The sequence below is a fragment of the Pelodiscus sinensis genome, chromosome 16 (genome assembly GCF_052426305.1).
Source record: "Pelodiscus sinensis isolate ZL-2025 chromosome 16, ASM5242630v1, whole genome shotgun sequence".
NCBI classification, from domain to species: domain Eukaryota; kingdom Metazoa; phylum Chordata; order Testudines; family Trionychidae; genus Pelodiscus; species Pelodiscus sinensis.
The window spans coordinates 34,892,000-34,916,214 of record NC_143067.1 but is presented as its reverse complement, the minus strand read 5'-3'; the positions used below and the strand labels follow the sequence as shown (position 1 = coordinate 34,916,214).

The 24,215-nt window shown below is 46.1% G+C and overlaps 1 protein-coding gene across 1 annotated transcript in view; it reads left to right on the top strand.

Annotated features, from left to right (window-relative positions):
* The window catches only part of SLIT3 (slit guidance ligand 3), a 791,947-nt gene that overhangs the window by 724,453 nt on the left and 43,279 nt on the right, over positions 1–24,215 (top strand). The window contains exons 29-30 of the mRNA XM_006115755.5: positions 3,350–3,443; positions 13,103–13,240. Coding sequence (XP_006115817.1) covers positions 3,350–3,443; positions 13,103–13,240 — 232 coding nt within the window. The remainder of the gene's footprint in view (positions 1–3,349; positions 3,444–13,102; positions 13,241–24,215) is intronic.

Genomic DNA, 24,215 nt, shown 5'->3' with positions numbered 1-24,215 from the left:
CCTCAGGAACATGCAGGCAGATGGCCAATGAATGATGCATACCCCTGTTTGAAGACAGATTTTTGCCCCAAATATTTTCTAACTGAAGGAAACAGAATCTTTATTTAGATTGCCTTGAGAATCGCCATTTAGAAAATGTGTTCTTTCCCTCCCATGCTGTGTGCCATTCAGTAAACATTGGTGAAGCCTGTTCAGTTATCAACAGGAATTTTCTTCCCCAATATGAGGCTGTCTGAGTTGCATCCCATTCCCAAGAGAAATCTGGAAATGTTGAAAACTGAAATGAGAGAGAGATGAGAAAAAATAAGTAAAGGAAGGTTCCTGAAAACTTCCAAGTTTTCTGTGAACAATGATAAATTAGTTGGATGCAGTGTTTGGTACCATGCCTGAAATCCTCCTACATTTTGACAGTGGTGTTTTCAGCATGACACAGTGAGTCATAATATTTGACAAGTGTATATATTTTGGGGGAAATTTTACTGGATTTCTATGCATTTGTCAGTTTTCCAAGCCAACTGAGAAAAATACTTTAAGAAGAATTATGATTTCCTTTGGAAGTTTACACCACAATTCTGACTTTTCCCAAAAGTCTGTTTTCCTTTAACTTTTTTATCTTTTTTTTTTAAATAAAATTTGTATGGATATTGTAGCAAAGTTACAACTTAAGGCATCTATCTCTAATGCAGCCTATTAACAAAAAAGGATGCCTTTCAAGAAGATACTGGGAGGCTTTAGAGCGCTATGCGTTCCTGTCATTGAACCATGCCATTGGAATGTCTCTTGCATTCGTTTTAAGGAACACTTGTCATGTTTAAAGCTAGTAGAAATAGACGAAAAGGGCAAACTGAGGGAAGTCAGAAGCCAAGGTTGGCCTCACAGGGTATACCTATGCAGGGACCAAGAAGCTGTGGATTCCCTGGATCAGCTGACAAAGTCATGGGGTTGGGTTCTTGGGCTGAAAAATTGCTGTGCATATATTTGGGTTTGGCCTGGAGCCCGAGCCCTGGGACCCTGCAAGAGTGGGGGTCCTAGATATAGACTCTGAATTTTATTTTTCCCTGGGTGTACTGTTCCCTAAGGCCACACCCTCTCTCTGCCTTTTTCCTAACCCCACTCCAAGCCCTCCCCTGCGCCCAGCTTGCCCATTTGCTGCTCCCCACCCTCTCCCAGCCACCAAACAACTGATTAGCCTTGGCTGGTGGGTACTGAGCACATACTGTTTGTGGAGCACCCCAGGAGTCGGCACCTATGGTCCCAAAGCTCAGACTCAATCTGAGCCTCCATCAAAACAGCAATTTTCAGCTTGGCAGCCCAAGCCCTGGGAGCCTGAGTCAGTTGATCCAGGCCAGCTGCAGCCATGCTGCGGGTCAGTTAGCACCATGTAGCCATACCAGGTTATCAGTTTCTCGGCTAGGTGAATAAATTAGGTTGTGGAGGTAAAAGTAAACTCAGCCATTTTGGAGGCAAAAGTAAACTTCCAATTGTTATTGGATGTCTTCAGCAGTCGTGTCAGTAGTCATACAGGCAACAACTGAATGTGCCAGCTTGCTTTGGATGGAGAATGCGGTGCAAGAACAAATATCAGAAACTCAATCCCATCAGAATATTGGCTTTGATTTCTCTGACGTCCCTATGGATTCAAAGATGGAAAGTACTTTGGCATATTGCCCATTCCAAACCAGATGCATTCCTTGTATTTGTCCAAGATATTTCAAGTCCAGTGCTATGTCAGAACTAAGTGATGATTGTCAAACTGTCTACAGTCAAACTAATGACCATGAGGGTTCACCTCTGGTTCAGACTGGCTAGAAAAAGGGCACAAATCCTGAGAAGGCTATTACAGTGCTTTTGGAGGTCACACTTTTTATTTGGACATTGCACCAAACAAACGAACACTAGATAGGGAGGGCTCTGAGCCTTCACAGGGGTGCCCTGGCCAATGCCCCCTTTTTCCTAGTCATGCCTCCCATACCACCAGCTAGGAGAGAAGACAGGGTGGGAGCAGCTACAATGGATGTGAACCACATGAGAGGAGCCCCCATGCAGAGAAATTTTCCAGGGATTAGGTATGTTGGCCTTTGGACCAGTTTGATTGGTGCAGTAGCACACGGCAGGCCTTAGCAGAACCCATGGTCGGAGTCACAGTGCAGAAAACATTGATAATAGTGCAGGCTGCTGTGTTAGATAATAGATAATAGTACAGGCTGCTGTGTTGTTTACTTGCTATGGGGCCATTTTGTGCCACCCTGAACTCGGAAGGCTTTATCAGAGGATGTCCAGAGAACATCACTTTTACAGGTTGGTTGTTACTTCCAGAGGAACTGTGTGCGCACACACATGAACATATGTATGTATTGTGCATGCATGTATCCTTGAAATTGTGCAGATGCAGTCATTCAGCATTACTGCAAAAGGAGTGCTGGGACTGAATTTCGTTTGAGTGTTTCCATAGTGAGGATAGTTGACCTGCCCAGCCTCTTCAAGAAGTTTGTTTCAAAGGCAAAAGTTTATGCTCCGTCTCTGGCAGGTTCTCAAGACCTGAGGTACTGAAGTGTCACCTAATAATTTATGGCTCAGCAGAAGGATAGTGCTTAAATAACCTCTCTGGTTTTGAATAGTTCATTATGAAAAGTTTACACAAATCCAGTGAAAGGCACTGAATTCTGCACACAGTCCCTAGAAACAGCTGACCAGTGCTTGCATTTAAGAACCTTTTATAGAAAACAGTATCTTGTATTAGTACAATAGAGTTAGTGCTCTTCTTGTAAATATTGGGGGTTGTATAATTATGTGCAGCCCTAAAGCTGTTCCTCATTACTGAAAAGCCATTTTTCTGAATGACGTCAGATCATCTCCTAGGGCTATGATTAAAGTATTGCTTGGTGTGAAAAGTTTAAGGATTCTGTTAATGTGCCTATCCACATGTATGTTACGGGTTCTCTTTGATGCTTGTGGCTTTGGGGTCAGCAACTGACCCTACAGTCCTTACTCTGGCAGAACTCCAGCTGAAATTGAGAGGGCTTGAGTGCCAGGGCTTTTGAATCAGGCCTCTCAGGTTTTTATGAGATAAGCTTTGTACCCAGAGTACTCAGTTCTTGAAGAGTGGCTAAGTGTAGCTGAAGTTGCACTGTCCAGTACGCAGCAAGCTGAGCCTTAATCAGTTTGTCCTGCCATAACCACAGTTGTCCTGGGGCTGCCTCTTGACCTGCTGGATCCCCTCAGTTTAGTAAGACCTGTAGTCATAAGGGCAGGTGTGTTTATCATCCCTGGACAGCATGGTTGGAGCGGTTTCAGCAAAGCTGTGTTGGTAGCAGGTGTGTTACAGCCTTATTAATTTTCTTTTCCACAGGTGAGCTTTGCGATGAAGTGATCAACCACTGTGTTCCTGAGCTAAATCCATGCAAGCATGAGTCCAAATGCATCTCCTTTGACAAAGGACTCAGGTGAGTGTTTCTGTATCCTTGTCACACATTGGGGCAGCTTCTTCGCCTGACTTCAGAGCAGTCAAACTGCTGATGACTTTGCCCTAAAGAGCCAAACTGAAAAGTAATATGTGTGAGGTGGTCTGCTCCTCAGAATTTAAATTACGTTATTCCAGAATAATTAGTGTCAGGGGCAGCCCGTCTATATAGGCGAACTAGCTGGTTGCCTAGGGTGCCAAGTTAAATGAGGCGCCAAATAGTGGCGCAATATCATTGAGGGGTTTGGAGGTGGGAGTGCCTATTGCATGGTTCGCCAAGGGCGCCAGTTGCTGGCAGCTAGTCTAGGGCCGCTCCCAATTAGTGTGTTTCCAAAGCTGAGTATTATCAAATAAAATCAAGTGAAGGACAGCAGTCACCCTTTCAAAACACCTGCCACTTCCTCTAGATAACTAATGAGTCCTAGGGACATGTGGGGTCTGTAGGTCTCCCTGTGGTAAATATAATGAAAATGGCAAATACTGAGGTAATAGGCAAGGTTTTAAGGGTGGCCGCTCTGTCAGGCTGACATATCAACATCACTTTAACCTAGGGGTGAGGAATCTCAGGTATCTGGCCCCAAGCTTGTACGAATCTGGCTCCTGAGGCTCAAGGATCCCCAAACACTGAGGAGCCCACGCTGGTGCTCCAGTCCCCCTGCCACCCACCCACAAAATCTACTAGCCTGGGCCCCTCTAGGCTCTGGTCCGTGAGGGGAATGTGAGGAGTGTCTTTTTCCTTCTCAGTCAGGGGCTTCTCACTTTGCTTCTCATGTGTGACTGATTTTTCTGTGGGTCAGTGGCCCCTGATCCAAAAAAGGTTCCCCACCCCTGCTTTAGCCATTCCCACATTGCAAGAGTCCTTTGTTCTCCTTGGTCCAAGGAGAGCAGGATTCACCCCATATGGAGTGACCTCTACATAACGTACAGAATAGATTTCAACACATGGTGATTAATTCTGGCAATTAATCATTTAGCAATTGTAAAGCCGGTGTTGTGATTAGAAAAGCTATCACACACGGTAGATGTAGCTAACAAAAATGACAGCTAAACGTGGCTGTACCATGTATTTTATTAATATTATAGTTATTCATATTTAGATAGCAGAAATGAACTGAATGTAAACAGTACCTATTTTCAAAAATGAGTAAATATTCCCCTACCTCACCTCCAAAATTTAGGAAAAATTCTGGCTAGCCCCTGAAAACTGGATGCCTGGATTAGATTTGCACTCCTTTCAATTTTAGGCATATTAAATCTTGTCTTTGGAATGTCATTCCAGATGGCTACATACTACATTTAGGAATGGGAAAATTGGAAGTAAGGTCATATGACTGCAGAGCATGGCGAGTTACTCAGGGATGGTGTTTCCAGTACAGAATACACATAGATTCATAAATTCCTAGATACCATGTATCCTCTGTTTTGGAACTGCTAGTGCATTCTGATAGCATGAACAGTTCACCGTACTCTTCAAACATATGACGGGACAGAGGACACATGACAGTCTGGTGGTGTTCAAAAAGCCTGCTCTTGCTTGAATGGATGAACATTGTCCAGCCACACAAGAAACAATTTAGGAAACTGAAAATAAGTCTTCTCGTTAGCAGAATGAGTTGGTCTCATATTGATATGGAGAGAAATATAACTGACACTTCCCAGAGAAATGCAACTCCTAAAACCAGGCTCACTTCAAACATTAGCAACAAGAAGTCCTGTTGCACCCTAGAGACTAACAGATTTATTATTCCCAGTCCTTGGATGGTACACTGCCACCACCCAGATGCTCTAATAAATCTGGTGCCACAGGACTCCTCGTTTTTGCAGCTACAGACTCTACCCATTTGAGATGTCAAACACTAAAAAATAACCATGTAATTTTCCTCTGAGAGAGTGTCAATATTTTAAAAAAATCACATTTGCATCAAGAAGAGAAGGATGGTCTTGTGTGTCCAAAGCACAAGGACGGGAATCAGGAGATCTGGATACTGTTCCCAGCTCTCATAAAGACTTCCTGAGGGACCTTGGACAAGTCACTTCTTTCTGAACCTCCTCTGGGTAATGTGAGTGATACTGACCTACAAGCCAGAGGTCAGGGAAGGCTTATGTCACTAATGTCTGTAACGCATTTGGAGAACCTTGGATGGAAGATGCTTGAGATGAGCATGGTACATTCTTGACAAAGATGGGCTTCCAGAAGAAAACAGCGAGAGTGAGAGCCCTACTTCCACTGCTGTTAATAGGATAAGTCACACCAGAGGTTCAAAAATGGAGGCCAGTTGTGGGAAGTTTGGAGGAAACACCCACACACATTCTAACATGGAAAAGGGCAAGGAGGTGGGAGGAGATCAAGAAAGTTTATACAGGTTGACTACTCTGTAATCTGGACTTCCCTAGTCTGGCAACACCCCTGGTCTGGCATCATCAGAGTGACCCTGTGGGGCCAGGAGCATTGCCAGACGAGGGTAAGTGGAACGCAGAGTCTGGGCTGCAGCCGGCTGTTGGGGAGAGACCCTGGCAGCAGGAGGACTGCTGGGCAGAGCGTGAAGTTCCAGGCATGGGGCTGCTGGGGAGAGCATCTGGCGGCAGCAGAGTTGCCAGCTGGAGCGCAGTCCACTCTTCCAGGTGGCAGCAAAGCCACAGGGAAAAAGCAGAATCCTGAGTGGCAACAGAGCCGGGGTGGGGGGGACAGAAGCAGAGCTTCCCCATGGGGAGAACAGAGTCCCAGGTGGCAGCAGCGTGACCAGAAGGAAAAGTGGAGACCCCAGTGCACTGACCTCCCCAGGTCTGGCAAATTCCCTAGTCCGGGACCAGTCAGGGCCCAGGAATGCCGGACCAGAGAGGTGCAACCTGTCGGGAAGCTGAAGCCAGCTTGTGCTGCGCTCCCCACTCCCAGCCAAAGCTGGCAACATAGTGCCTTAGTCCCTTCCTTTTGATAGAAAGAAAATGGGGAGACCATGGAGCAGGGGATTTGCCCACTCCAAACGGGGGCAGGGGACGGAGGTATGTATGCTGCAGTAGCATTCTTGGTCTGACCGTTATGAGGGTCTAACTTAGCATGTGTTGTGGCAAGGAGTTGTGCCTTGTGAAGCACATAACACATTTCTGCTTACTACAAAATAATAAATTAGGATAATGAATTTCATAGCAGTTAAGGGGAGTGAGAGCTAAATTGTCAGGCAGCCACGCTACAAACAGACATTTTCATAGCACTTTCAGAGAGCTGAACCCACGGTATTCTCCACTAACCAGATGTTCCATGCTGGGTCGCCCGGCTTTTTGACAGGTGAAGGACTTCAGGAAAGAGCCCCTTCCAGCTCCTGGAGGCAAGGAAACTCTTAAATGATTTAGGACAGTTCCTGAAGTAACCTCCTTGAGTGGCACAGCAGTACATGCTGACAACCTGACATTGCTTCACACATCCTCATTCAGCTAATCCATCATGTAGTTAATTCATTAGCTGCAGCATGTTACAAAGGGACAGGGAGCATGTCATTTCCTACGCCTGCTTCAAAGTCCTCTGACAGGTTCCAGAACTGAATATTCATAAATTAATTCAAGGTGTTCGGTATCACTAGAGATTTGAGAGGATGGAGACAGCCTTAGACCCCAACTGTTGCACCATTCCTTTGTGTGTTCTCGGAAGTATCCACCGGGGTGGAAAAACCCCGCCTCTCATTAATCGCCAGCGCTGAATGGAGCTAACACACTCCATTCACTCTTTTGCAAAGCAGTGACATTGTAGCAGTTGTAAGTTCTGCAGTGCAGGATATTTTCTTTATGATGTGTGCCATATACAGTGGAGGTCTGACCCTCATCCAGGTACTGCTGTAAAAATAGTAATGAAATTACAGTGCAAAAATCTCCCACAGTGAGATGTATTCAGAGACCAGGCACTTAACAGGTAATGGTGAAGCAGGCTTCTCCACCACTTTGTCTTACATCAGGGTGTGGACTTTGTCCAGGCTTAAGGGTAGTTTAGCTCCTGTGCCCAGCCAGTCCTTGGCCTCTAGTCAGAATGTCAGTTCTGTTTTTTATTGTTACAACGACCTCTGCCCACTCACAAGTAGACTGAGACCACTTCGTGATTTCACATGGAACAGCTTCTGGTTGGGATGTTTGGGCCCTATTGAGCTGGGCCAAATTCAAACCAGCAACACCATGATGGAGAGCATCTTATCCTGTTACCAGTCCACTCAGAAGTCTGCTTCCCTGGTACATATTAAATATCGCTGTGATCATGCCTTGTGTTTAATCTGAGGTACTAAAATGGTGCTATCTACAGAATGACACCGGCTCAAGCAGCAGTGTGGCCATTTTTATCCACCACTTCACTTGTAGACAATAAACCCAGGAGAGAAGTGCCAGTTCGGTCATCAGCAAGTATGTATTTGGACTTATGAAAATCAATTAGTAATTAATTGATGTTTACGATGACCCATGTCTGAAAGTCTTAGGCTACGTCTAGACTGGCACGATTTTCCGCAAATGCTTTTAACGGAAAAGTTTTCCGTTAAAAGCATTTTGCAGAAAAGAGCATCTAGATTGGCATGGACACTTTTCCGCAAAAGCACTTTTTGCGGAAAAGCGTCCGTGACGATCTAGACGCACTTTTCCGCAAAAAAAAGCCCCGATCGCCATTTTTGCAGTCGGGGTTTTTTTGCGCAAAACAAATCTGAGCTGTCTACACCGGCCCTTTTGCGCAAAAGCTTTGCACAAAAGGGACTTTTGCCCGAACGGGAGCAGCATAGTATTTCCGCAAGAAGCACTGATTTCAGACAGTAGAAAGTCAGTGTTCTTGCGGAAATTCAAGCGGCCAGTGTAGACAGCTAGCAAGTTTTTCCACAAAAGCAGCTGCTTTTGCGGAAAAACTTGCCAGTCTAGACACAGCCTTAGAGTACCTAAGAAAACACTGTCAAAGCTAGCGTAGCCTAATAGCTGGTTTAGTAGAACAAACCTCTCCTACCCATTCTCCAAACATAAGACTAAGTAAAATGTCTTTCTAATCCCTGTATTTAAGAGCCTGAGCTCCTGCCCAAGCTGCAACATCCACACTGTGATTTTAGCATGTTAGCTTGAACCCCTCTAGCATGAGTCTATCTGTCCAGACTGGGAGGCTTGTTCCCAGCTGTGATGGAGATCTATCTGAAGAGGCAGGCAATGCAAATCAAGTATAGGCAGACGGGTTTTGCTGATGATGTGATTGGGGATGTAAAAGAGCAGTTGATTAGTCAACTACCCAAGAAGCTAAGATTATCTGGTAGTCAAGTTGACTACTTGCATCCCCTCTTATCCCTTGCTGCCTCTATGTCAGAGGCAGCAAACAGGAAGGGGGAGCTGGCTTAAAAACTGGTTCCCCTCCAGCACCGACTCTGCAATGCCACTTGGCCCCCCTCACACACACACACACTGCTGCCTCTATCAGCAGTGTGGGGGGGGGTCAGGGGAGCCTGATCCAGCAGCAGCACGGTGAGCTGGGACCCCCCATAGACAGGGACTGCTGGATCTGGCGAAGCTGGGAGTGAACAAGCCTAGTCTGACCAGGTCTGAGAACTACCCCTGCTGCAGCTCTGCAGTTTAAATGCAGTAGGAGCCAGGTTGCCTGCATGCCCGGGTCTTACTACATTTGAACTGCAGAGCTGCAGCGGGGGTAGCACCTTCCCTTATCAACTAATTGTGTAGTCGATACAAATTGTATCCACCACACGATTATCAAATTACCTGCCTCTTAACATCCTTAATAGTGATAATAGTAGTGAGGTGGGTTCATGAGGGAAGTGGGAGAGAGAGAGAAAGAGAGAGAGAGAGACCATACACCAATGAGTGCACAGTGTGACCCTGAAGAAAGCTAGAAAGTGTGAGCTTTTGAGTCTGACATTGGCTAGAAGCTTGGGGCTGTAAACTAAGAAACTGCTTTTTCTTCTTGGATCCTCTGGTGTTCAGAGAAGCAGAACTTTGTACATTCCTTGTAAACAGATAACTGGGATATTCCCAAGGCCCTGAAATGTGAGGAGTTGCTCAGGTTGAAAGAAGGTGCCTCGAGTGTTTGGAGGGTTGTTCCAAATTACCCAGCCTAGAGGTTTACAAAGTTTAAAAAAAAATCATTACAGAACAGAAAAGAATTCTGTGCTTCTAAAGGGCCTGGCCACATCACAGCTTGGGAAACAAACTGACACGCTATGTGCTTTTGCCTCCCTGAGCTCTTTTTTCTTTTCTTTTTTTTATTTTAATGCTAAAATTGCAGGTGGCTTTCTTCAGTTCTAGGCTCCAGATCTTTAGTGTGCTGTTCTGATTAGAAGGCCAGATTTCTGTATCCCAGACTAAAAAATTAGCTAATGCAAGGAAATGCCATTAAAAATGATTGCAGGAAAGAAGCATGTTTTTCCACTCACCGTGGCTTTGTTAGAGCACAATATGAATATGGTTTATTATTCCAAATCATGGAATTATTCCCTGACAACATGCAACGGTGATTTAATGCAGCCCTGCAGAGAAAAGTGGTGGTCCCATCATTACCGTGATGGCCAATACACATCACAAAAGTGACACATGGCAGCTTTATCAACAGAAAAGCAACAGGGACTAAATGCTGCATTTCCCCCCACAACGTCTTTAGATGGCCATTATTTGCATGTGTGACAGAAACATCACTGAAAAACATTGCTCAGCTCTTACAGAGGTGGGGGAATGGATGGTCTTCAGTTGTGTTTTATTCTCTCTCACACTATGTTATTCATACTGCTCCTATAGCCACCAAGATGTACTCTATGCCATTAGACTATCAAGAGGTGGAATGTCAACTAAAGAATGCCTATGTATGGTTGTTACAGGACCCTTACCACACTGATATACCTATCTCATAGAGCTGGAAGGGATCTTGAGAGGTCATTGAGTCCAGTCCCCTGCCCTCATGGCAGAACCATGTACCATCCCTGACAGATTTGCCCCAGATCCCTAAATGCCCCCCTCAAGGATTGAACTCATAACCCTGGGTTTAGTAGGCCAATGCTGAACCTAACCATGCCATGCCTCACCTATTTTTGGCCCCTGAAGGCTGCTTCAATTGCAGAATCTAAATAATTAGGTTTTGCTCTAGTGGGGCTACTTTTTAGTTGCATTTTCATATAAGCTTCTTTGACTTTGATTCATTTCACTCAGCCATAGCATAGTGCTAGGAGTGTGACAGGTGGCTGTAGATGCCTAGATACTATGATGCTGCCTGTTTTACAAACCACGTCTATGCATAAAATGTGCCATGTAAGTGTCAATAATATGAACACTTACATATGCTTAAAAGAGAATTTTAATATATGGTTTAACTCACTGCTGGGGCACCTCCTACTGGCCATGTCTGGGGATTAGCACTGCCAGGCTGACACCCCTTCCTGTGGTTTCACCCTGTCTCTCTTGCTATGTCTTACTCTCTCAGGACTGAGCTGCTTCCACTCCATAGCTTGGCCATCTAGCCAGGGCACTGTAGTTTCCCTTTCTGGGGTGGGGAGGGAGTGTTGTGTTCTCAGTCTCTTGGGACCCACTGTCCCAGGTTGTCTTCTCTTTCACTGTCCCTCAAAGGCCTGGTAAGGAACCCCAGGCTTCCCTCTGCACTGGGTTCCACAACAAGCAGCTGAAAGCTGCATAGTCCTGAATCATATTCCTTGGACTACTTCCTACCTTGCCTTCTCTCACTCTGACCAGTGACTGCCACCTCTCTCTGTAGCCCCTTATACTCTCAGCTACTGGTGTCATACAGGTCCTTCCTGTTCCTAGCCAAGTTACGCCCCACCTAGCCACCTTACCTCCCTCAGGCATTGTGTGCAGTGGAACAGGGGCCATTCCTGCAAAGTGGTGCGTGCCCTTGACTCCCATTGCTTTCAGTGGGAGCTCATGGTACTTGGCACTGTGTCAGTGTGGGCCCATATTCCCTGATGAGCGGATACTACGTGATAATTAATCACATACAGGTTCTCATTAAGGAGCAAATCCTAAACCCAGCACCCTGTCATTGTCCATGGAGTGGAAAAATCCTTCTTCTACCCTCCTCCCATCTCCCTCTCAGGATTATGGAGTCTCTGCAGAGACTTCAGTCTAATATTTGAAGAAGCATCTTATAATGCGGGGGCAGGGAAGGACGGGACAGGAGTATCTGCGTAGCAGTGAATCCTCCAGTCCACCTTCTTTGGCTTGCTTATGCCTCAGTCCTTCCTACCCTTGCACATGTCCCCACACATCCTATGTGCCACATAGGGTACATGTCCCTGCAGAGCCTACCTCGATCCATCCTCTTACTGCCCATCCCCAGTGGAGCCACACCCATTCAAGAGCCAGCTAGGAAAGGGGTTACATTTGCCCTTCAGTGTGTGAGAGCTGTGATTAAAATCACTCCCAGGGGTAATCCAGAATTCAGGGAGAGCTAGAGCTAATGTGCTGTAAAATGCACGTGCACATTGGGAGATAATTGGGGCTCCCCCTTTGTTTTGGTTTATGCTTATTATTATTATAAGGGATATGCTTATTATTTTCCAGCTGTGGAATAAAATCCAGCTGGGAGAAGTGAAATGTGGTTTATGGACTAAAATGCCTTCAAGCCAAACTAAAATTTAGTGTCTGCAGGCTCAGATCGAGTATGCTCAACTTTCCAAAAGGATCTGCTCCTGGCCTGAGACCTCGGATGCCAAATTTCAGCCTAGAGCACATTTTTTATGGTCAAGTTATAAACCTCTGAAAATAGGGTTTATAATGGAAATGCTGACACAACCTTAACCCAACAAACTGAACAACTGTAATAAAAAATAATAATAATAATAAAAAAGCCAATGCTTGCAGTTTTGGTTGCATCCCTTCTCAATTCTTCCTAAGGGTGAGTTGCCATCTAATGGCAAGAAAGTGGCATTGCACCAGTATTTCAGCAGATGATGTGATTTGGAATTGTTACTGCTCCCATAGAGTATCTACCATGGAAATACAAACAAGTGGAGGACTAAAAACTGATCATCATCTCCTTTAAATCTGCTTTTGCCTCTTAGAGTTATTTACATGATTGAGTTTTATTATTTGTGTGCAAATTCCCTTTTGTCTGAAGCTCTCTCTGTCCCTTCTGGCTGCTATGAAGTTCAAATCACAGGAGAGATGTAATCAGGATCCTCTTTTCCCATTCTCGCCAGGACTGTACTACTTCTGCAATGTGTCTGGCCACCCTGGCCCGGATCTGTCAGTGTGGCTTCCAAAATAATATTCCTGTATATCACCTGTGTACCTGGCAGCCCTGCTGGGATTCAGAGAGCTGAACAGGTCATGTTAAAATAGAAACGAGAGTCCTCCTAAAGGTTGTGTCAGTAACATGTCAAACACTTGCATAAGCTTAGCCAAGTGAACTTTGTTATTTCAAAGAAAGTTCGTACTTAACCACTCTGAGGCAGACTTGGAAAAGCAAAATTATATGGTATTCTATTTGCTATGATGGCCTAAGATGTGTAACTCCAGCAGTCGGAAAGAGCTCAAGCCATTATGAAAGCTGATGGTTAGCATTGCTGTTTGCCTGTTGTCACAGCGTTATCTCTGCCATCCTTGATCACATTGGGCATTGCCCTGTGTGTGTTATTATCACCATGGACACTAAGCCTCCTGATGATCTTCCTTGTATTTCAGATGTGAGTGCCTACCTGGCTACAGTGGCAAACACTGTGAAACTGACGACGATGACTGTGTAGGCCACAAATGTCGTCACGGTGCTGTGTGCGTAGATGCAGTCAATGGCTACACCTGTGTCTGCCCCCAAGGGTTCAGGTAAGCTAAGAGCTGTGCTTCCCTTTCAGACTGCATGTACTCGCTGCGATAATATCATGTCACATTCTACAGTTGCTTTCAGACTCAAAGATATGGTCTTTATACATCATTGACTGTGTGAACTGATGGCTTGCTAATACTCTTAATCTGGGTGATGGTCTGGGGATAAGAGTTTAACCAGATACTCAAGTATTCTCTCCTTACTTTGAAAATAAAAAAGATCTCAAGGCCTGGCCTCTTGTCCAGCACTCAGATACTATGTGAGAGACCTGGGTTTCAGTGCTGGGCTAGCAGCAGTGAGAAGAGCTTGGAGGGCAGAGGGGGGCTACCCACTCAGACCAGAGATGAGACTGCTTTGTATCACTCTGCAGCAATCCCTGTGTATGACAGAGGCACACCAGTGCCGTCAGATAAGAGGAATTGCATCCAGCCCAACTTGCCATTATGATGCGGGGTACACAAGAAGGGCAAAGTGGGGAGCAGAGAACCTGAAAAAAGTGTGCATGAGGATGAAATTCAACTCTAGAGTGGGGGGCTCTTCACACTGTGGGGGTATGTCTACACTACCACCCTAGTTCGAACTAGGGTGGTTAATGTAGTCAATCGAAGTTACAAATGAAGCCCAGGATTTAAATATCCCGGGCTTCATTTGCATCTTGCCGGGCGCCGCCATTTTTAAATCCCCGGTAGTTTGGACTCCGTGCCCACGAGGTGTAACGGTAGTTCGAATCAGAAAGCCTAATTTGAACTACCTACTCCGTGCCGCGTGTAGCCGTGGGCACGGAGTCCGAACTACCGGGGATTTTAAAATGGCGGCACCCGGCAAGATGCAAATGAAGCCCGAGATATTTAAATCCCAGGCTTCATCTGCAACTTCGATTGACTACATTAATGACCCTAGTTCGAACTAGGGTGGTAGTGTAGACATACCCTGGGATACTAGAGCAAATAAAGGGTTGTGCTCACACATCAAGTGAAAGAGCTAGATTTCCTCTTGTCACTTGTTCTAACTGCTCTTGGACCAGAACTCTCCTACATTATCCAGCCTTCCTAGGAAAGCGGATGATAGAAATAAGCTTACCGTGCTGGCAATCTGCCAACCCTTGAGAAGGCAGGAGTGGTAAACACACTTACTAGGAGTTCTGTACTGTAGTCCAATGAACAGAGGAATCTGAGCATCTGCTCGTGAGGGTAATTCCTGTAGCCTTCATTTAGAACAAACACAAACAAATGCATTGACTTTTCGGTATAAAGTCTCTTATTGTGGCCCCAGTCATGCTGTTCCAATCCCATTTTAGGAATCTCTATAAACTTGCCATAACGTTCATATCAAGAAAAAGTTTGGTGTATAAAATCTTAACCCAGCAGTGGTTTCTTTCCTACATCTCACCTTGCTAGTATCTGTTGAACTCCATGGACTTCTTATTTTCACTGGTGTGTGGGTGATCAGAGTCAGGCTCATATACACTCTGTACATCTCTAGCACTATAGGTATGGCTCTTCCCATACCCTATAAAGACTTATTCCCTACCCAAAGAATTTGCAGCCTAAGGAGACAATCCTGCAGACACCTGGTAACCAGCACTGCACTTAAACCATGAGCAGTCCCTTTGAAATCCGTACAACAGTAAATATTAGTAATTACTGCACCAGGAAGTGGGCATTGGTAGGATCAGGCTCTACACTAAGTCAAGACAACAGAAAATGATTATAAGGCAGGGAAAGAGGAGAGCAAAGTTGTCACTGAGATGATTAGTGTGCATGCTTTGAAGACAACTCTGTGTATTTTTTATATCTGTGTGTGGTTTAACAGTCACACATAAAACACTTGTGTTTGCTGACACACACATGCACAGAGCAGGTGGGTGAAATATTTGCAATGGAACAGAGAACTGCAGGGTTTTTAACTTGGTCCTTTGCTATAAAATTTTCTTACGAACATGGGATCATTTTCCCCAGTGATGTGCAGAGTTTTACAGGTTTCCATGTTTTGTTACCAAATGAGCTGTTTGTTAAATTTCACATGTTTGTAGAAATGACTCTTTGTTATAGGGAGCCTTATAATGAGATCTCATGAGATCCTGGATCCAAGTACTGTGCTCATGCCACTAGATAACATGCAAGTTCCATCAGAAAAACAGCTGGGCTGTTCGAGCATGTGATGGCCTAACATCTTTTCAGTTGAGATGTCTACCCACTGACACACAACATATGCAGCCCTAAAAAGAGAGGAATGTTCTGTGTCTGTTGGTGGAACTCCGCACAAGTCAGCCTGCACATTTCAAGTCTCCAACTCTGACAGCTGCTGATAGATCAGACTTTTGGAGATCTTGCTGTCTGTCAAAGATAAGAGTGCTTCTCCAAACGGATTCACTAATCATTGCCTGAGGTTAGATGCTGGCTTCCTTCCAACTGAATCTTTTCTGTATTTGCAATAAACAGAGAGAGATGGGGGGAAAGGTTACATGAAAGGATCAGCCTGGACAAAACAAAAATTGCATCAGTATTTATAACCCCTATTCTGTGCATGGCAGTTTTTTTAGTCTTCCATTTCATCTTTATTCTTTTTTTATTTTGAACAAGTATTTTTATTGCCAAGCAGTCAGCCTCACATCAAACTGACACTGATAATTATAACAAAGTAAATATGCAGTTTCACAGGACTAAATCTCAAAAAGATTATACAAACCCCTGAATTTCTTAGGCCAACCTTTTCCACCATGTTCCATTCCCTATTTACATCCCCTGGTGAGCACATCCCTACTTGGGCTGAAGTAGAAATGTTCTTGGTAGAATTGCAATCACTAAATAGCATTGCTGTCTGCAAGAATATTCGAGTGTTTGGACTGCAGATCTTGCACCTCTGCATTGGCTTTTAAATCCAGCTCAAGCCAGTTATCAGATGATAATACCTCTAGGAGACTCCAGCTAGATAGGTAATCTATGTTTTAAGAAATGTTCCTTAGTGCTCAAGAGGGAGGTTCAAACAGGTATTTAAGAGTGTATCATCAAGAAATCACTCTAAGGATGACATACTAAATAGAGTTGGTTGGAAATTCTATGATCGAACATTTTCCCATAGATATGTAAATGAGTAAAAAATGAAATGTTTCATGCAGATATTTCAATTTTGACCCAATTGCAATGGAATCCAAGATCATGCATTGCTCATGGAACTGTCTTTGGTTTCTTACAAACTCACCTGCCTGGCTCATTGGTAGCCTGTCCTTTCTGGCTTTCAGCTGTTTGGCAACCCATGAGCCTGGAAGCCCAGCTCCAAAGCACCCGGGCTCCTTGTCAGCTCACCTGGTGGTCTGCCACAAAGTGGGGCTTCCAGGATCATGGGTCCTCAACTGCTCACCAGGTTGGACTGTCCCCAAGGTGGCTACCCCAAAGTGCTCAGAATCTGAGGCTCTGGAATGGCCCACTCTGCACACTGCCTCAGTACTGGGGCTCCCTTTCCTTTTGTGGAGAAGTTGAAATTTTTGGCCATTGTTCCAAATCAGACTGAAATCAGATTTCCAAATATCAAAAGCCATCGCGGTAAAATGGCGTTACCATTTTCTGCGCAGCTCAACGATTTTCCCTGATAGAACACTTCAGCCACAGGATGGACCAGGTAGGCAGCATTATCCTCATTTGACAGAGGAGGAAATGGCACAGAGAGCTTAAGGGAATTCCTCTCAGGCACATGGCAACTTGATAGAAGAGCTAGGATCCTAGAACATTCAGCTCTGTGGTGCATTGCTCTCAACTCCATCACCATCCTCAGGCTTTGATTCTGACGTCCTACATGATTCTACACAGTGGATAAATAAATCACTGTGAGAAAGGTCTGCTTTTGAAATCAGCTTCTGCAATTTTTCTTACAGGTCTTATAAATCGCCTTGAAGGTAGATGCAATCCCAACTGCCAACTTGTGTGAATTGAGTTTGGTGGTTTCCATTCAGATCCTGGTGGTATCCACCGTACCACTGTCCACTAAAATCACTGGCCAACTCACATCCCAGTAGGCTCAGAAAAAGCTTATGGGTTAACAGGGAGTGGAGAATGAGTTTGCTCTTTGAGATAGTCCGCTCTCACTGCCCATGCACAATAGTATCTGGTCTTTTTCAAATGGAGCATTAAAATTCAGCTAACAAAAACGATCTACTCATTATTCTTTTCATGCCTCTGGCCTTTTGTAGTTTCAAACGCACAGCCCTGAAGGGGAGTCTGACTTTTTTTTGTTACGATTGTAATTGCAAACATGTTGAGGGACAGAGTTCGGATCTGTGATGTGCAAGCAAGTAAAATCACCTGCTGTGCATTTGCAAGATGAGTGGTGATGTATGCCATAGGTCTCTGATTACTAAGGGGAAACTTTGCAAATGTTTAAATACTAACAAAGGGAGAGCAGTTTTGGGGTGGCATAAGGAAGATAACAAAGGAACTATGAGATGAAACTGAGCATCGACATGTTTGGATAAATACCAGGGAGCATTTATGGGAGTGTATGGAATAATCTCCAAATAGTGACTATCCTATTGTAATAGAGGCATGGTCCCTCTTAGCTGCTTTACATCGTGATCACATGGGTGGCACAGTAACGGTAGGTTTAAGCCCATATTCCTCTGCTAGGAAGCGAATTTGGACAAGGGTCAGTCACCATTAGCTATAGCAGTCTAGGGCCTCAGCTACAGAGTTAAGCACCTGCTGGTAGATCCTGGTGCATCTGACAGGTGATCCTGACTGGTTTGGCCAGGAAGCTATCAAGCGCTGGCATTTCAGTTGCCCCTTCACCCACTGTCATGCTGCTCCTACCCTCTGCCTTGGAGCTGCCCTTCTGGTCGCCTCCTGCTTGCAGTGCAGGCTGTGGGAAGGACAAGGGGGGGGAGGTGGGCGCTGATGTCAGGGTGTCCGTCCCCCCTACTCCTGTACCTTATCTCCTCACAGAGAGAAGGGGATGGAGGGAGCTTGGCAATGCCAATCTGTCACTCTCACACCCTGTGTGTGTTTCTGTCATTCTCACAACACACACTGTTCTTCACTTTCATGTCCCAACACATACGTGGGTAGTTGTTACTTCTTTTACTGCTTGCAAAGTGTATTATTTTGGGGGTTTGACTGGCCTGTGCATTTCATAATTTTCATTTCTCTCTTATCATAGAATCATATAATCCTAGGGCTGGAAGAGACCTCAGGAGGTCATCAAGTCCAGCTCCCTTCCCAAGGCAGGATCAATCCCAACTAAATCATCCCAGCCAGGGCTTTGTCAAGCCGAGACTTAAAAAACCTCTAGGGCTGGAGATTCTACCACCTCCCTAGGTAACCCATTCCAGTACTTCACAATGCTCCTAGTGAAATAGTTTTTCCTAATATCCAACCTACATCTCTCCCACTGTAACTTGAGACCATTGCTCCTTGTTCTGCCATCTGTCACTACTGAGAACAGCTTTTCTCCATCTTCTTTGGAACCTGGAAGTTGAAGGTTGCTATCAAATCCCCCTTCACTCTTCTCTTCTGCAGACTAAACAAACCCAAATCCCTCAGTCTCTCTTTATAGGTCATGTGCTCCAGCCCCCTAATCATTTTGGTTGTCCTTTGCTGGACCCTCTCCAATGCGTCCACATCCTTTCTATAGTGGGGGCCTGTCGAGGGGTGCTGCCCCTCGCTCGGGACCTCCCTCATCCTGGCCAAGCCTTTTAAAGACCCGCCCCCTGGATAAATACAGCCTTCTGGCTCAGTCTTTGAAAGCTCCCCCTCTTGGGGTAAATACAGCCTTCTGGCTCAGTCTTTGAAAGCTCCCCCTCTTGGGGTAAATACAGCCTTCTGGCTCGATCTTTGAAAGTTCCCCCTCTTGGAGTAAATACAGCCTTCTGGCTCGGTCTTTGAAAGCTCCCCCTCTTGGGGTAAATACAGCCTTCTGGCTCGGTCTTTGAAAGTTCCCCCTCTTGGAGTAAATACAGCCTTCTGGCTCAGTCTTTGAAAGCTCCCCCTCCTGGACTAAATATGGCTTTCTGGCACAGTTTTGGGAAGTCCCCCCTCTTGGGGTAAATACAGCCTTCTGGCTCGGTCTTTGAAAGCTCCCCCTCCTGGACTAAATATGGCTTTCTGGCACAGTTTTGGGAAGTCCCCCCTCTTGGGGTAAATACAGTCTTCTGGCCTAGTCCTTAGGCTGGCCTGCAGGCCCTTCTGGACTCCGGGGCTTTGCAGAGGAGGAAGATGGGGGACCCGGGCCCTCCCACGCCACTGGGTCCCAGCCCAGGGCCCTATTGGGGAGGGGTTCCTCCCCTCAACCTGCTGAGCACTCGGGGCTGTATTACTCCCTGCCCTGGGCTGCTACCTGCCTCCCCGCCTCGGACCTCTCCACGGTCTCCAGGGCCGGGGTTGGCACAGCAGCTGGGGCTGTAGCGTTGGTTCCAGCTGCGTGGACTCCTCTGGGTCAGGAGCTAGCATTTTCAGTCCTTCCCCTTTGGCTATCAGCCCCAAGTGAGCCAGCTCAGGGTCTTTTATAGTGTGGCTCACCAGTGAGCATGCCTGGCAAGGCCATGAGGGAGGGGCACTCTCTACCAGCTGGACCCTCTCAGCAATCTGAGCCCTGCCCGTGGGTTCATTTATAGAGTGGGGCTGGGCTGCCCCATCATAGGCACCCAGAACTAAATGCAATACTCCAGATGTGGCCTCACCAGAGCCGCATAAAGGGGATTAATCACTTCTCTGGCAATGCTCTTCCTAATGCAACCTAATATATATATTGGACAAACATCTCAGACACTTCGCCAAAGGATCAATGCCCACAAAACAGATATTAGACAGGATCACAAAGAAAAAACAGTTTCTTGCCATTTCAACAAGAAAGGACATTGTCTCGACGACTTGATTACCTGCATCCTGCTTCAAAGGCCTTTTCAGACTACACTTGAAAGAGAATCCTCTGACACTTTACGCCTAAGTTTGAATAAAGACTCTAATTATCTTACCCATTACAAAGATAGCTTCCCCAATTATCACTCTAATATCATTAGCTCACAGACATTTACCCCCCCCCCCCCCCCGCATCCCTCGTCTGTTCTGAAATTTGATTTGTCCTTTTCATATGTGTTCATTTTTTTAATTGTATCCTTTGGTATATATGGTTGTGACTATTTTCTTCAACTATTTGATCTGAGGAAGTGGGTCTGGCCCACGAAAGCTCATCACCTAATAAACCAACTTGTTAGTCTTTAAAGTGCTACATAGTTTTTCCTTTTGTTTTTGCAAGGGATGTGAAGGATATCAAGAAAGGTTTCTACAGGCATGTTAGCAAGAAGGTGATCAGAGAGGGTGTTGGGCCCCTACTGGACGATGGCAGTAACCTAGTGACAGATGACGTGAAAGCTCATCACCTATTAAACCATCTTGTTAGTCTTTAAAGTGCTACATAGTATTTCCTTTTGTTTTTGCAAGATCAGACTAACATGACTACCTCTCTATTACTATTCACATCCTTTGCGAATCGCAATTCCAGTTGCTCTTTCGCCTTCCTTATAACTCCCCTGCATTGTCGAGCTATACATTTATACCCCTCCCTAGTCATCTGTCCAAGTTTCCACTTTTTGTAAGCTCCCTGTTTGTGCTTAAGTTCACCAAGGATTTCCCCAGTAAGCCAATCCGGTCTCCTACTATATTCGCTTATCTTACTACGCATTGGAATGGTTTCTTTCTGTGCCTTCACTAAGGCTTCTTGAAAATACTGCCAGCTGTCCTGGACTCCTTTCCCCTTCATGTTAGCATCCCAGATGATTCTGCCCATCAGGTCTCTAAGGGTATGTCTACACTACAAAGTTAATTCGAACTAACGGACGTTAGTTCGAATTAACTTTGATAGGCGCTACACTAGCACTCCGCTAGTTCGAACTTAATTCGAACTAGCGGAGCGCTTAGTTCGAACTAGGTAAACCTCATTGTACGAAGACTAAGCCTAGTTCGAACTTACTAGTTCGAATTAAGGGGTGTGTAGCCCCTTAATTCGAACTAGTGGGAGGCTAGCCCTCCCCAGGTTTCCCTGGTGGCCACTCTGGCCAACACCAGGGAAACTCTATTGCCCCCCTCCCGGCCCCGGACCCCTTAAAGGGGCACGGGCTGGCTATGGTGCCCGTGCCAGGTGCAAGCCTGCCAGCACCCAGCTAGCAGACCCTGCACCTGGCACGGCTCGAGCCAGCCACCCGATGCCCCCCAGCCCAACCCCTCTTCCCAGGACCAGGCTGGCGGCTCCCGGGAGCTTGCCCGGGACCGCAAGAGGCGGGCACCCGCCTGGTCTAGTGCGGACATCGTGGACCTTATCCACGATCTCCGCACTAGGCACAGGAAAGTGGCCGTCTAGGGCAGGAGAGCTGCCAGCCTGGCCACCCAGGAGCAGGTTTGCATGAAAATCAAGGTGGTCCACTGAGACCCCCGACCCTGAGCCCTGAGCTTACAATGGTCGTACTGGGTCAGACCAAAGGTCCATCTAGCCCAGTAGCCTGTCTGCCGACAGCGGCCAACCCTAGGGACCCTGGAGGGGATGGACCGAAGACAGTGACCAAGCCATTTGTCTCATGCCATCCCTCTCCAGCCTTCCACAAACTTTGGGCAGGGACACCACTCCTACCCCCTGTCTAATACCACTCCATGGACCCAACCTCCATGACTTGAGCTCACTTCTCTTTAAACTCTGTTCCAGTTCTAGCCTTCACAGCCTCCTGCAGCAAGGAGTTCCACAGGTTGACTCTTTGCTTTGTGAAGAACAACTTTCTGTTACTAGTTTGAAGCCTGCTACCCATTCCTTTCCTTTGGTGTCCTCTAGTCCTTCTATTATGGGAACTAATGAAGAACTTTTCTGTATGCACCCTCTCCACCCCACTCATGCTTTTATAGACCTCTATCCTATCCCCCCTCAGTCTCCTCTTTTCTAAACTGAAAAGTCCCAGTCTCTTTAGCCTCTCTTCATATGGGACCTGTTCCAAACCTCTGATCATTGTAGTTGCCCTCCTCTCTCCCACCCTCTCTCTTCCCCTCTCCCACCTCTTTTTCCCAGTCTCCCCGAGTTTTGTTCAATAAAGAGAGATTCTATTTTTGACCACACATTTTCTTTATTTTGTACATCAGGAAGGGGGGCTAGGGAAGGGTAAGTGGAAGGAGGTGAGGGAGGAATGGGGTATGAGCCCCCGATGGGGAGGACTGGGCTGGCTCTGCGGGCTTCTGGGGGTGGAAGCTCTCCTGCAGCCCCCCAATTGCCCCCTCTCCCCAGATGGCAGCCTGCGGCAAGCACAGCCGGTCTGATGGCCGAGTGCTGTGATGTGCCCATTGTGGGCACTCAGGGCAATCCAAGACAGGACTGCTTTGTAAGCGGGGAACCCTGAGAACTGTCTGTCCGGGGTGGGGGTCGGATCCCTTTAAGCACAGTCCTCGGCTAGCCCTCGGCAGCAGCTCACTGTTTCCGGCCATCCTTAACCCCTGTTCAGGGTCCACTTAATGTGGACATGCTAGTTCGAATTAGCAAAACACTAATTCGAACTAGTTTTTTAGTCTGGATGCGTTAGTTCGAATTAGCTTAGTTCAAATTAACTAATTTGAACTAAGTTAGTTCGAATTAGCGCTGTAGTGTAGACATACCCATACAGTGCAACTCTTCCTCCTTTTCTCCCCTGCCTGTTCTTCTTGTAGCATCTTCTGTGTGTCTTCTGTCCTGAGTGTGATTGTTTACCCTGCTCATGAGCTCCATTTCATGAAACCCCATCGGGCAAAATCTAACTTGTCAAAAGTTCCCTTTAGCGAGCCACAGATCAGCTGTGTTGTTCTGATAAATGTTGTTTGAGATGGGAAACATCTATTAAGGCTGCTGAGCTTTACATAAAACATGTTGGTTTATGTCACCATTGTGTGGATGTTTCAGAGCTCCCCCTTCGGATACCTTGCTGCAGGAAACACAAGAGTGATTATTCAAATAAATGAGGATTATACAGTCCCATAGAATCCTGCCCTGTGGACTCAGCTAGCCTGGACATGCAGGGGCAGACTTTGACTTCCGGTCCTTAGGGATACAAAAAGGCCTTGGCTTCTAGCCTATAGTTTTGAGGACACACTTATGTTTAAATGGGGAAACATTTGAATAGGTTGTCCAGTTCCTCAGTAAAACTATGCTGTCTGGATAGATAAAGGGCTTCAAGAGAAATGTTCTCCTCAGCCTGCGCTAAGTCCTGTCACTGTGACTCACTCAAGGCACAGCGCATCTGCTCCAAGAAATGGAACAGATTCTTAATTAACTACTACTCTTCCCTGTGTTGTTCCCTAAGCACAGAGAATCCGCGCTGAAGTAGTCCTGTGCACATGTGGAGTCCGGCTGTGTAGCGCGGCTGTGTTTGTGTGGCAGATGACAGAAGCATTTGGTAATACAATAAGAAGAGTGTTGAAATGTAGTTTATCCTGGAAAGCACGGAGAGATGATGGTGGCTGACAAGGCGGAAAGAGTATTTATCCACATTAGTATATTTTGATTTTGTGTCATGCTGGCTTTGGACTGGGGAAATCCCCAGGAGTGATACATGTTGTGAAGTAAGCAGAGGCACCATGAGCACTGAAGGGTGGGCCTGTTGAACAGTACTTTGCCACCGTTTTTCCCACTCCCCCCTTGCAGTCTAATATAATAGATTCCTGTCTGCAATGATAACGCTGCCATGTGCAGGGCCAAGCTGTAGATTTTGCTGAGAGTTAACTAGGAGGCTGTGTCTAGACTGGCAAGTTTTTCCACAAAATCAGCTGCTTTTGCGGAAAAACTTGCCAGCTGTCTACACTGGCCGCTTGAATTTCTGCAAGAACACTGACTTCCTACTGTCTGAAATCAGTGCTTCTTGCGGAAATACTGTGCTGCTCCCATTTGGGCAAAAGTCCCTTTTGCGCAAAGCTTTGTTTTGCGCAAAAAAGCCCCGAACGTGAAAATGGTGATCGGGGCTTTTTTGCAGAAAAGCGCATCTAG